The sequence below is a fragment of the Chiloscyllium plagiosum genome, unplaced genomic scaffold (assembly GCF_037043375.1).
Source record: "Chiloscyllium plagiosum isolate Xiang-an unplaced genomic scaffold, Cpla_swu_hap1 HiC_scaffold_12, whole genome shotgun sequence".
NCBI lineage: Eukaryota > Metazoa > Chordata > Chondrichthyes > Orectolobiformes > Hemiscylliidae > Chiloscyllium > Chiloscyllium plagiosum.
The window spans coordinates 36,841,025-36,855,880 of NW_028270150.1; the positions used below are offsets into that span (position 1 = coordinate 36,841,025).

The following is a 14,856-nucleotide window of genomic DNA, read 5'->3' on the forward strand; positions in this document are numbered from 1 at the left end:
ATTAATTAAGTCAATGTTATGCTAAAGATCCCTTTAACAATGATGAGACTACAGGCACTCAATATAATAATATTGAAGTCACCATATAGAAGTTCATTTTTGTCCAATATATTTCACAATATAGTGATGGTTGGTGGCCAGACACTTTAGAACAAAACAAGGTCTCTAAACTTTATTAAATAAGCATACTGAGGAAATAATCTAAAGGGATAACAAAAATGCTTAAATTCCATAAAATGTGCTGTGATTATTTTACATTTTGTATGCTTTGTGCAACTTAATGCTTTCCAGAAGGTTCAAAGGCAAATGATGCAGTAACTGATACCTCATGCACTAACATTGCTTCCAAAACACAGCCAATTATCATCCAATAAAAAACACAAAGTACAGCCTTGAAAGTCTATTACTGGTCAAGCACAGCCTCAAAACTTCATGAAACAAGGACCTTGTTCAAACAATCCAGTAAACAGAAGCAAAATGCAGAAATACCAATGAATAAGCAGTGTATTGCTGACTTCATACACTTTGTGCAAATCGCTGAATCAGCTACATGCAAGATAGCCCCTCTCAAACATCTTTCAATTTTAAAACTGTGGCATAGCAGCCACAGCATGTCAAAATCTCCTTGTACTAACACACACCTCAACATGCACCTCTTACTATTTACTCCATTTAGGAGTTCATGTCCCAGGCAGAAATAGTCTCAGAAATACATATCATTTCTTTCTCTACTGTTGCTGCAGGTTCAGATTTTATGACTGGTTTGAATAATTAGGGGCATCAGTGACCGGCAGTTTATATTTGGAGATTAAACTGAAGACACTAGGAGTGTCAGGAGTTGGGATATGACGGTCTGAGGGGATAGGAAGGAAGGTGGATACAATAGTCATAACCTCTCAAAAATAATGCAAGATTTATTAATGTTGAATTTACTGGGCATTACATTGAAACACAATTGGTCATATTCCTTCATTATCACTTTAAATTAATTGGACTTGTACATTATTCATCTATTAATACATTTCATACATCACCATGCTCTGTGTAATGCATCCAAAGTCCTTGGAAGAAGCAAAGAAAGTAATGGCAGACATTGGGCACAATCTTTCAACCTTCATTGGCCAGAGCAGTAATATCTGAAGAGTGGAAGCTTTCTAAAAACATTAGGGTGAAACTTGGAAATTAGAGAGCACGCATGGACGGGTTGGATGGAAGGGTCTGATTCCATGCTGTACATTTCTATGACTCTATGACTCTAAGTTGGGGAAGTTCCTCAAGATTATTATTAAATATAAATTAAACTTTCATGTTAACAGGACAAGGTAAATCAATAAAATCTAGCATTATTGTATCAGAGTTATTGTGACTGAATAACTTACTTTGATTACTTGATGTGATGACAGAGATGATTGGTTAAGATAATATGGTAGATATATTCTAAACTGTATCAAGGCATACAAAAAATTGCTACTGAAGAGCCCTGTTGACTTTATTTTCCCTTTATTCCTTAATGGGATGTGGGTATCATTGACAGGAGAAAACATGTTGGCCTTCCCTAATTGCACCTGTTTATGATGGAGCAAGCCATGGACAGTTAAGAGACAATCACATTGTTGTGGGTTTAGAGTCACATGTAGGACAGACCAGGCAAGGCTGGCAGATCTTGCCTAAAGAACATTACTGAATCATATGGTTTTACAAAAAATGATGATAGCCAACATGATCACTACTACTGAGATTAGTTTTATGTTCCAGATTTATTAATTGAAGTATTTTAAATTCCACCAGTTGCCATTTTGAGACTTGAGCCACCTTTAGAACACTAGCCTGGGTCACTGGACATTCGTAAGGCATTCAATTAAGTGCCATACAAAATGTCAGTTAGGATGGAAGCCATAGAATTAAGAATGAGGAAGTAACATTGATGCAATGTGTCATAAAGCAGAGAATGATGGCAGATCGACACTTCATAGACAGGGAGGTGATTTACAGTGGTATCACCCACGTCAGTTTTGGGTTTATTACTCTATTTTAATTGTTATAAATGAATGAGAGTCAGGTAGATGGAGCCATACCATAATGTCACAAACTTGACAAAGAAATAAAGTTACTCATGACAATTATAGGCACAATATAAAAAGAGACAGAATAGTGTCATGGGTTAAAATATTGTTTGTGAGGAGATGTATGAATGTATACATGCAGGGATAAAGAAATTTAGGCAGACAGTATACCAGAAATAGCAAAATTATTTAAAAAGTGTAGGTGAGCTGAAGACTGTGCTGCCATATATAAAAACCTTAAATCTGGAAGGATAGTTAATGAAATGGTTAAGAAAGCATTTGGATTACTTGCATTTAATCAAAAAAGAATAGAATATCAACACAAAGGGATCATGGGGCTTCATCAATCACAGAAAATACCTCTTCTGAAGGATAATGGATATCCTGGTGAAAGATTTTACCCAGAGGGTGGCGAATGTTTAGAATTCTCTACCCCGAAGACTGTAGAATTTCAGTATATCAGTATACTTGGAGGTTAATAAAATTTTTAACTATCAATGGCACAAAGGGTTATGAGGTTAGTGTGGGTAAAGGTTATTGAAGTAAAAGTTTGATCGGCTATAATCATATTAAATGGTGGAGAAATCTGGATGAGCTGAATAGCATGATTCTGTTCCTTTATTTTGCTATTTGTCACTGCTCCACCCACTTGACCAATCTATTGATTTCCTTCTTCAACCTATGGCTATTCCCCTCACTATCAATTTTTGTGTTGTCTATGAACTTCTTGATCAAGCCCCTATGTTAATGTCCAACCATTAACGTACACCACAAACACCACGGGCCCGAGCATCAACCCCTGTGGAACTCTACTGGAAGTAGATTTCCAGTCACAGGAACAATGACTGCCCACCTCAGCCAATCTTGCATCCACATGTCCCTTTGCTTTGGATCCTATGGGTTCTTATTACTTGATCAATGTGCCATGAGGGACATTGACCTAATTTTCACAGGCCTAAACTGTTTAGTCTTGCTTGTAAGTCAAACCTACAGACTAAGGATGAACCTAGTCATTTTCTGAACTATCTCCAATGCAGTACAACCTGGGGGACCAAAACTACAAACAGTACTTCAGCTGCAAGAACACCCTGTAAAATTGTAAAAAGACTTCCTTATTTTTAAACTCCAATCCCCTGAGCAATGACAGCCAAAATTCAAATTGCTTTCTTAACTACTTGCTGCACCTGCAATGCTAACTTCTTGTGTTTCATGCACATGAACACCCAAATAATTCTGTGCTGCATTTTTGTTCTTTGGAGTTTATCCAAGGACTATTAACGATTAATCCATCTTTCTTCAAGTGAAGACATATTCTGTCCCTCAGAATTCTTTTTAATAAATTTCCCACCTCTGAGGTTAGACTGACAAGCCTGTAATTTCCATATCTATCCCTTCCTCCCTTTTTAAAAAATGGGACAATGCTAACATTCCTCCAGTCCTCTGGCACCTCACCTATGGTCAGACAGGATCTGAAAGTTACTGCTATGGCCCCTGATATCTCCCCACTTGCCTCCCTCAACAAGATCTGGTACATGTCATCAGAGTCTGCAGGTATATTCACTTTGAAAGTTGCTAAAATCCACCAGAAGCTCCCTCCGCCAAGTTAACTACTTCTAAATTTTCACAACCCTGTAACCCTGTGCTCTACCTTTTCTAATGTGAACATCTTGATGTCCTTTTTAAAGTCTGTAGGTCAAACTTAATGAAATTAGCTTGCTGATCAATAATTCAAAAGAGGCAGAAAAATTAAATAAAATCCAGGACAAATACAGCAGCAGTTTGGTCCAATCATATACTTCTGTAACAATGATCAATGTGTTTCATAGATATCTAAACCACTGATGTAACTGCAGAAATGTGGCATAAAATATATAGATTATGTCTTAACTCTCTGGTTCTGTTGCATAAACCTCAACATGATATACTGTATACCGCATTCCTTTCTTAATACTAAAAACAATTATTGTCAGAAATACCTGTAAATTCATCCTTCCCTATCTTAGCAGGTTCAGATCCTGGGTCTGCATGGAGCACATAGGGAGAGTCAGTGACTGGTAACTCATTGGTTGAGACTGAACTGACCACATTGTCAGTGTCAGAGACTGGTACCTCATGGTCGGCTGAGGATAAGAAGGAAGCCAGATACAAAGTTTTTAATCAATTGTAAAAATAATCCCAGTATTGTTTTGAGGATTATAATCATTTTTTTCTGGTCATTCATGGAGTTCTGTTGAAGTATTCTGTTGTTCTAATAACCAGTAAATATACTTTAAAATAACCAAATAAATCACAATAATAAATTTAATTCAAATTTGAAACATTACTGAAAGTAAAATATTTAATTCAATGTTAAAAGTTATTCATATAATAATATGGTAACAGAAGCTAGATACATTAACACCACTTCCATGATGTAAAAGTTATTTATCACACAAAAAACTTAGCATCTAGTAATAATTGGTTGATTAATAAATTACAGCACACAGTCCGTAAACTTTATGAAATAGGCATGGTGAGCAACAATAATGACAGGAATGCTTCATTTCCTTGAAATGGACATTGTTTTGAACAAAGTCAATATGTGCCTGTTCAGAGTTTCACAAGACAGTGCTGGATAATACACACTCCATGCACTAACATCGCGTCCACAACAAAAGCTAATTGTCATCCAATAACTTCCACAACAGTACAGCCTTGATCATTTGACACATATATTCCAGCCAAGCAAGGACTCAAAAGTTCCACAAAGCAAGAATGTTGATCAAACAATCTAACAGAAAGAAACAGAGTGCCTAACTTTCAGATGATTGACAGGGTATTGCTGGTTTTGTGAACTTTTACAGTAATACTGATTGAGCTGCATGCAAGACAGTGCACTGACCATCACGTATATTTATTTATAAAAGTGTGGCAAAGCACATACAGCATGTGTCAGAATCCTTTCTTGTATTAACACACACCTCAACATGCAATTATTTTTATTTATTCATGTTCCAAGCAGAAATAATCTTAGAAATACCTGTCACTTCTTTCTCCGCTATCTCTGTAGGTTTAGAGTCTATGACTGGTGTGAATACATAAGGAGTGTCAGTGACCAGCGGTTTATATCCTGAGATTAAACTGAAGACACTAGGAGAATGAGTTGGCACATGATGGTCTGCAGAGTATAAGAGGGTAGTCAGCAACAAAATTCATAATTCCTCTAAAAATAACACCAGTGGTTTATGATAAATATATTTGATTTACTGATCATCATTACATTGAAACACAATCAGTCTTATCCTGTTACTGTTATTTTAAATGGATTCTACTGTGCATCTAATAATACATTTCATACAACACCTAATTGTACATAGTCACTGAGAGAAGCAAAGAAAGTAACTGTCAAGGCAGTGGGAACAATCTTTCAATCTCATTGGCTAGAGCAGTAGTATCTGAAGGGTGGAAATAATTTTGTTATATTCAAAAAAAGATTAGGGAGAACCTTGGGAACTATAGTCACTGTAATAATGGGTTGGCAAAGTTACTGTCAGCAATTACTATGTATAAAATAAACATCATGTTAGAAGGCCAGGATGAATAAAGAAGTTTCAGCATGACTTTGTTATGGGCTTTTTGTGGCTAAATTTCATCTTTTTTTTGAGATGCTGGTGTTGCTGTTGGAGCCAGCTTTTGCTGTCCATCTCTAATTGCAGTCACTTCGATCCAAGTGCCTTGTTGGTCTACTTACAGGAAAAGTCATATTTCCAGCACAATGCTGTGACTTAGAGTCACATGTAGACCAGACCATGGAAGGACAGCAGACTTTCATTCGCTAAAGAATATCAGTGAACTTGATGGATTTTTACAATAACCAGCTAGCAGGATCACCATTATTGAGACAAGCTTTATATTCTTGATTTATTATCGGAACTCCTTAAATACCACCTGTTGCCATGTTGGGATAGCAACCCGTGTCTTCAGAGCTTCAGCTCGAGTCTCAGAACTCCATGCACTAAATTGCGTCCACAACAAAAGCTAATTGTCATCCAATAATCTCCACAACAGTACAGCCTTGATCATTTGACAAATGTATTCCAGTCAAGCAAAGGCTCAAAAGCTCCACAAAGCAAGAATATTGATCAAACAATCTAACAGAAAGAAGCAGAGTGCCTAACTTTCAGATGATTGACAGTGTATTGCTGGTTTTATGAACCTTTACAGTAATACTGATTGAGCTGCATGCAAGACAGTGCACTATCACGTGTATTTACTTATAAAAGTGTGGCAAAGCACATACAGCATGTGTCAGAATCCTTTCTTATATTAACACACACCTCAACATGCAATTATTTTTATTTACTCTATTCATGTTCCAAGCAGAAATAATCTTAGAAATACCTGTCACTTCTTTCTCCACTATCTCTGTAGGTTTAGAGTCTATGACTGGTGTGAATACATAAGGAGTGTCAGTGACCAGCGGTTTATATCCTGAGATTAAACTGAAGACACTAGGAGAATGAGTTGGCACATGATGGTCTGCAGAGTATAAGAGGGTAGTCAGCAACAAAATTCATAATTCCTCTAAAATTAGGTTTATTGATAAATATATTTGATATACTGATCATTACATTGAAACACAATCAATTTTATCCTTTTACTGTTATTTTATATGGATTCTACTGTGCATCTAATAATACATTTCATACAACACCAAATTGTACATAGTCACTGAGAGAAGCAAAGAAAGTAACTGTCAAGGCAGTGGGAACAATCTTTCAATCTCATTGGCTAGAGCAGTAGTATCTGAAGGGTGGAAATAATTTTATGTTATATTCAAAAAAAGGTTAGGGAGAACCTTGGGAACTATAGTCACTGTAATAATGGGTTGGCAAAGTTACTGTCAGCCATTACTATGTTTAAAATAAACATCACGTTAGAAGCCCAGGGTGAATCAGACGTTCCAGCATGACTTTGTTATGGGCTTTTTGTGGCTAAATTTCATCTTTTTTTTGAGATGCTGGTGTTGCTGTTGGAGCCAGCTTTTGCTGTCCATCTCTAATTGCAGTCACTTCGATCCAAGTGTCTTGTTGGTCTACTTACAGGAAAAGTCATATTTCCAGCACAATGCTGTGACTTGGAGTCACATGTAGACCAGACCATGGAAGGACAGCAGATTTCCATTTGCTAAAGAATATCAGTGAACTTGATAGATTTTTACAATATTCAGCTAGCAGGATCACCATTACTGAGACAAACTTTATATTCTTGATTTATTATCTGAACTCCTTAAATACCACCTGTTGCCACGTTGGGATTGCAACCCGTGTCTTCAGAGCATCAGCTCGAGTCCCAGAACTCTTCCAGATCATTCACAAAGTGGCAGATAAGACCCTGATCAGAAGGAAGCCAATGGAATCAAGAATGAAGCATGATATGGATTCAAAATTATAGAAAACTGAAGTGTTGATGGACAGATATTCCACACACTCAGCAGTGGTTTACAGTGGTATCAACCAGGGTCAGTTTTGGGTGCGTGACTCTTTTCAATTGGTACGAATTAGCCAGACCCAGGAAAAGTGAACAACATTATGTTAGCGATGACATAAACCTAGCAATGAAATAAAGGAAGAGAGGTATAGACACAAGGTGACAGAAATAAACTGGTGATATTGGCTGATGCAATGATGGCACGTGGAAGATACACCTATTGACAATTTATTTTTTGAAATGAAATAAAATTCATTTTTAAATATATTGTGCAAAGCAAAGCATAACTTTGAAAAGAGTAGGTGAGCTGAAGACTGTGCCTCCTGCACAGACAACACTTAAATCTGTAAGGACGATTGATAAAATAGTTAAAAAACATTTGATTTACTTTATTTATCCAAAGCACAACAGAATATTTAATTAAAGATATCCTGCCAAAATTTTGTAAATCACTGATTCAGTATCTTACGAAGGACTGCAATCATGTTGGGGCATGTCAATTGAAAAGAAATATAAGGGTCTGAGAAAATATAAAGAAGAAATACTATAGAGAAAAATGTTACCAGGAATGAAGCATTCGGTCATGAAGAGAGACTGGAAACATTGGACTGATCTTGTTGGATCAGAAAGTTAATGAAGTGATCAAACAGAAATTTCAAGATGATGATGATGTGTTTTAATACAGAAATAGTTATTTCCTGTGTCATGTCATCAATGACTAATGGTCACCACAAATTCAAAATGATTCGCAACAGAGGTAGAAAGAAATCGGGGAGACTGAGATTGTCGATAGCATGTAGAATGCTCTACCAGAAAAAAACATGTGGAATCTGTTGTCAGAATGCATTTTAAACAAATTGGTGTAAGGGACACTGCTAGTAAGCCCCAGGGTGTGAAAATTCTCATGTTATCTCTGTTTCATTAGTAAACTATCTCCTTCTGTTAACTGGTTCTCGTGTTAAAATTAATAGTCTTTCCCTATGGAAAATATCTAAGCTCCTCAATATTTTGAGCACAACTATTTCATTTCCCTTCAACATGCTTTGTTCTCAGGAAACTCTTTCCAGCTTTCAGCACAGCTACCATTCTTGTGAGAAAGTGAGGTCTGCAGATGCTGGAGATCAGAGTCTAGAGTATGTTGCTGAAAAAGCACAGCAGGTCAGGCAGCATCCGAGGAGCAGGAGAATCAATGTTTCAGGTGAAAGCCCTTGATCAGGAATGAGGCTGGGAACCTCAGGGGTGGAGAGATAAATGGGAGGAGGGTGGGGTTGGGGAGAAGGTAGCTAAGAGTGCAATAGGTGGATGGAGGTGAGGATAAAGGTGATAGGTAGGAGAGGTGAGTGGAGCTGATAAGTGGGAAGGAAGATTGACAGATGGGACAGGTCATGAGGACGATGCTGAGTTGGAAGGTTGGAACTGGTGGGGGAGAAAAATGAGGAAACTAGTGAAGTCCACATTGATGCCCTGGGGTTGAAGGATCCCAAGGCAAAAGATAAGGCATTCTTCCTCAAGGCGTCGGGTGGTTAGGGAGAAGCGGTGGAGGAGGCCCAGAACCTGCATGTCCTCGGCAGAGTGGGAGGGGGACTTCAAATGTTCGTTCACGAGGTGGTATGGTTGATTGGTGCGGGTGTCGTGGAGATGCTCTCTAAAATGGTCAGTGAGATGGCGTCCTGTCTCCTCAAGGTAGAGGGGACCACATCAGGAGCAATGGATACAATAAATGACGTGCCCCTAAAGCGCCTTTAAAACACATCTTTAAAGACTGGACGCCTTCTCGCAGAGCGCTTTAGAGAACATCTCCGGGACACCTACACCAATCAACCCCACCGCCCTGTGGCCCAACATTTCAACTCCTCCTCCCACTCTGCCAAGGACGTGCAAGTCCTGGGCCTCCTCCATCGCCACTCCCTCACCACCCGACGCCTGGAGGAAGAACGCTTCATCTTCCACCTCAGGACCCTTCAACCCCATAGCATCAATGTGGACTACACCAGTTTTCTCATTTCCCCTCCCCCCACCTTACCCCAATTCAAACCTTCCAGCTCAGCACCGTCTTCATGACCTGTCCCACCTGTCCATCTTCCTTTCCACCTATCCACTCCACCATCCTCTCCGATCTATCACCATTACCCCCACCTCCAACCACCTACTGCACTCTTAGTTACCTTCTCCCTAGCCACACCCCCCTCCCATTTATCTCTCCATCCCCGAAGCTCCCAGCCTCACTCCATATGAAGGGGTCCGGCCCGAAATGTCGATTCTCCTGCTTCTTGGATGCTGCCTGACCTACTGTGGTTTTCCAGCAACACACTCATGATTACCATTCTTATGAATCTATTCTTCACTTATTCCAAGATCTAGCTTTCTGTTTCTATTGCACAAACGTCAACATGCATGTCACATACCATTACTAAGACCAAAAACACAATTATTGTCATAAGTACCTGTAAATTCTTTCTTCCCTATTTTAGCAGGGTCAGATCCTGCCACTGGATGGAGCGCATGGGGTAACTCAGTGACTGGCAGCTCATAGTCTGATTTTGAACTGAGCACATTGTGAGTGTTAGAGGTGGACATCTCATGGTCTGCTGGGGATAAGAAGGAAGCCAGATACAAAGTTCTTAATCAATTGTGAAAATAATGTTAATTTTCTTTTGAGGAGTACAATTATATTTCCGGTCATCAATGTAGCACTGTTTTTGTAAAATTCCCTCAAAAAAACTCAAAGTACCCTTCAAAATCACCAAATAGGTAATATAATAGTATACTACACTCAATATGAAATTATACTCTGTCATTAAATTAATTAATTCAATATAATTGCAAAATATTCATATAATGAGATGATAACAGAAAAGCAATGCAGTAACATTGCTTCCACAATGTTAAAGTGAATTATTATTTCATAAACTTTATACTAATGATGAATTGAAAGACAATTCTTCACAAGACTCTAAACATTATGAAATAAGTCTAATGAGTAAATAATCCAATATTGATGCCAAAAATGATTAATTTCCAAAAAAAATGTTTTGCTTATTTCACATGGTTTGAATAAAGACAACAAATGCGTACCAACGTCTCACAAACCTGTGCATGATAACATATACTGCATGCACTAACGTTGTTCACAAGACATCAAACTAATTATCATCCAATGAATTTTACCACAATTCGGCCTAGTTTTGACAGGCATGTTTCAATTAAACAAAGCCTCTAAGATCTAAGCAGCAAGAAGTTTGATGAAAGAACCCAATGGATGAAGCACAATACCTAAATTCCAGGAGATTGATAGTGAATTACTCATTTTATAAATGTATTGCAATTGTGAAAAAGTGCAGCATAGCTTTTACAGCTTATGCCAGAATCCTCTCTGACACTAATACACAATTCAACATGCATTTCTTTTTATTTACTCTATTCACGTTCACGTTCCAGTCAGAAATCTTTAATCTAATCCAAGACCTTGATGTTCTGCTGATCAAATGATCCAATAAAGATAAACACCAAGACCTTGATGTTCTGCCGATCAAGTAGTACAATAAAGATAAACAATTTGCATTTAAACAAATGCAGCAGTTTGCTCCCATCTTATGCTTTATGCAAGAATGATGAATGCATTTCATATGCAACTAAATCACTCACTTAACCAATCTATGGCACAGAATGTGCCCTAACTATTTTGGAACACAACGTAAACATGCCTATACTTTTTATTCATTCCTTTGTTAATTCAAAAAACAGAGTTATGGTCAGAAATACCTGTAAATTCATTCTTCCTTATCTTTGCAGGGTCAGATCCTGGAACTGAATGGAACGCATAGGGAGAATCAGTGACCAGCAGCTCATTGTCTGAGACTGAACTAACCACATTGCGAATGTCAGAGGTTTGCACCTCATGGGCTGCTGGGGATAAGAAGGAATCCAAATGCAAAATGCTCAATTTTTGTGAAAATAATCTTCATCAGGTTTTGCAAAACATACTTGTATTTGTGAAAATCACTCTAGTACTTACAATATTCTCTCAAAGTCACCATTAAATAATGCATTCCATTCAATATTAAATTATAACTGAATGTGTAAATTAATTAGCTCCACATTATTGAAAAATATTCATGCAATATTGACCTGGCAACAGACACTCAATGCACCAATATTTCATTCTATTTGAAAATAATTTAAAACATCACAAATAAGAAATGATAGATTGGTAATCTATAGCAAAGCACAGTCTCTAAACTTTAGCAAATAAGCATGATAATGAAATAATCGAATGGTGATATCAAAAGTGCTCATTTTCCATCAAATGTGCAGTGATTTTCATATTCTATATGCAGTGAGGAATAACAAACCATCTTCCAAACGATTCAAAGGAGAGCAGTATGACAACAACTAATCCATGCAGTAACATTGTTTCCATCACATAAAACCAATTATCATTCAATACACATCACAAAAGTACAGCCTTGAAAGTCACCCTTTTGCCAAGCAAAGCCTCAAGGTTCCATAAAATAAGGACATTGACCAAGAATATAATAGAGAAAAGTAAAAGATACACATTCCAAGAGAAGGGCAGTGACTTCTTTGTTTCATATATTGTGTGCCCAAAACACTGAATGGTTGCATGCGAGACAGTGTACTGACTATCAAACATATTTAGTTATCCAAGTGTATCATAGCATCTTCAGAATCTTTTCTTGCATTAACACAAATCTCGACATGCATCTATTATAAGTTACTCCATTCAGAAATTCATATTCTAGGCAGAAATACCTGTTACATCTTTCTCTGCTATCTCTGTAGTTTCAGACTCTGGGATTGGTTTGAAAACCTTCGGGGTGTCAGTGACCTTTAGGTAATATTTTGAGATTAAACTGAAGACACTAGGAGGATCACGAGTTGGCACATGATGGTCTGCAGGGGATAAGAGGGAAAGTGCATACAATACTTTTGATCTGTCATGAAGAAAACTTCAGACATCTATTTTTGATTTTTTTTACTGGACATCAGTTCATTTAAATTTGATTTGTCTCATTCTTCCATTATCACATTAAATCGATTCAATTTTAGTTATACAGTTTGTATCTGATAGATTTTATACAATTCTAAACTCTACATAATGAATCCAAAATGAATCCGAGAAGTGCCGAAAGTATAAGTAGCAAATTCTTCTTATCTTCAGTGATGGAGGAGATGTGTTGGAAGGCAGAACAATTGCTAATCTTATATTCAAGAACATGCTCGTGAGAAATGTGCAAATTATACAGCTGTCAGCCTCATGACAATGCTGGGGTAGCTACCAAAATCCACTGTTAAGAATAAATAAACTTTCATGTTAAAAGGCTACAATTAATCAAGAAGTGCCAACATGACTTTGTGAAAAGCAAATTACATCTGAATAATGTAATTGGCTACTTAGATGCTTGGACAGAGAAGACTGGCCAAGGTAGTGCAATAAATGCAATAGCCCCAAGGCATACAACAAAGTTAAGAAGCCCGTCAAGATTGTTGTCATTATTCTAACATAAGACCATAAGACACAGCCCATACAGTCTGCTCCTCCATTCAATCATGGCTGATAGGTTTCTCAACCCCATTCTCCCACTTTCTCCCCGTAATCCTTGATCCCCTTGGCAATCAAGAACCTATCTATCTCAGTCATAAATCTAGTTAATGACCTAGCCTCCACAACCTTCTGTGGTAATGAATCTATAGGTTCAGCACTCTCTGGCTGAGGAAGTTTCTCCTTATCTCCATTCTTCCCTTTACTCTGAGGCTGTATCGTTAGGTCCTAATCTTTCCTGCCAATAGAAACATTTTCACAACAACCACTCTGTCCAGGCCGTTCAGTGTTCTCTAAGTTTCAATTAGATACCCCCTCATCCTTCTAAACTCTGGTATAGATCCAGAGTTCTCAAACTTCCTCATATGTTAAGCTTTTCATTCTTGGGACCATTCTTGTGAACCTCCTCTAACCATGCTCCAGGTCCAGTGCATCCTTCCCAAGATATGGGGCCCAAAACTGCACACAATACTCCAAATATGTGTGACCAGAGTCTTTTAGAGCCTCAGAAGTACATCCCGATTTTTATATTCAAGTTTCCTCAAAATAAATACCATCATTGCATTTGCCTTCTTAACTATTGACTCAACCTGCAAGTTAACCTTGAGAATCCTGGACTAGACTTCCCCAAATCTCTTTGCACTTCAGACTTCTAAATTTTCTCCCCATTTAGAAAACACTCCATGTCTCTATTCATCATGTGATGTGTGTGTCACTGACAAGGCTATTACTTGTTAACTATCTCTATTGACTTTGAACCATGTGCTTTGCTGGGTTATTTCAGAGTTCAAAGCTGTAGTTCAGCAATCACATGTTGAGCAGATTGAGAAAAAAAACAGCAAATTTCCTTCTCTAAAGAACATTATTGAACCAGATGGGTTTTTAAGATGATTACTGGTAGCTAATATCTCCATCATTAATGAGATCTGTTTTATGTTTCAAAGATGAAATGAAGAGTAATTTTTAAAGGTTTCAAAACAATTATCATGTCATTAGTTGAACACATGTTTTCTGTGTCCTTGGACGTTCCCAAACATTTAATGAGATGGCATCCAAGAAGTATATTAAGATGGAAGCTAAGTGAATTAAGAGCTGAGTGGAGATGTAGATATAAAAATGATGGTATATGGATGTTTTACCGACTGTGAGGTGTTTTACAGTGTTGTCACACAAGTTTGGGTCCATTACACTTTTCACTTGGTTATAACTGACCTAGGCACAGGTGTAGGGCACAAAATGTTGTGAAATAACAGACTATGCTGAGGACAGTACAATGATTGGCACAAGTTAACAGACAGGATTGTGGAATGGGCTGAGCATTGCTGGTGTGAGTGAACCGCTTAGAGACAAGTAATTGTGAACTTATTGTAAACTATAAAAAGTGCAATTTTAAACAAAGTGTAAGGAAACTGTTGATGTTTCTGCCCAAAAAGAACCTCCTAAGATCTGGAAGGACGGAAGATGAAACAGTTAAGAAAGCATTTGGACTCCTTCTATTTATGGATTGAAGAATACAATACAACAAAGAGATCATGCTGGAATGTCACAAATCACTGATTATGCCTCTGCTGAAATATTGTCAACAACTCTGAACAAAACAATTGAGAAACGATGAAGGGTCTTAACAAGGTACAGAGGAGAATCATTAGAATGTAACCAATAAAACAGTCAGTAGAGGTTGAGAAAATTCTTGCCATTTTTGTTGGCACAGAAACGATAATGAAGTGACCAAATCAAAATCTCAAGGTAAGGTAGTACGTT

At 37.6% G+C, this 14,856-nt stretch overlaps 1 protein-coding gene across 50 annotated transcripts in view; it reads right to left on the bottom strand.

Annotated features, from left to right (window-relative positions):
* abi3bpa (ABI family member 3 binding protein a) overlaps positions 1-14,856 on the bottom strand; it is a 350,635-nt gene that overhangs the window by 130,013 nt on the left and 205,766 nt on the right. For 48 of the 50 annotated variants that reach the window (XM_087992632.1, XM_087992642.1, XM_087992635.1 and 45 more), the window contains 6 exons: positions 12,306-12,446; positions 11,295-11,438; positions 9,977-10,120; positions 6,444-6,581; positions 5,083-5,220; positions 4,040-4,183 (listed from right to left, as the gene is read on the bottom strand). In XM_087992632.1, the coding sequence (XP_087848758.1) occupies positions 4,040-4,183; positions 5,083-5,220; positions 6,444-6,581; positions 9,977-10,120; positions 11,295-11,438; positions 12,306-12,446 (849 nt within the window). The remainder of the gene's footprint in view (positions 1-4,039; positions 4,184-5,082; positions 5,221-6,443; positions 6,582-9,976; positions 10,121-11,294; positions 11,439-12,305; positions 12,447-14,856) is intronic. The other 2 variants (XM_087992638.1, XM_087992651.1) reach the window with 2 other exon arrangements.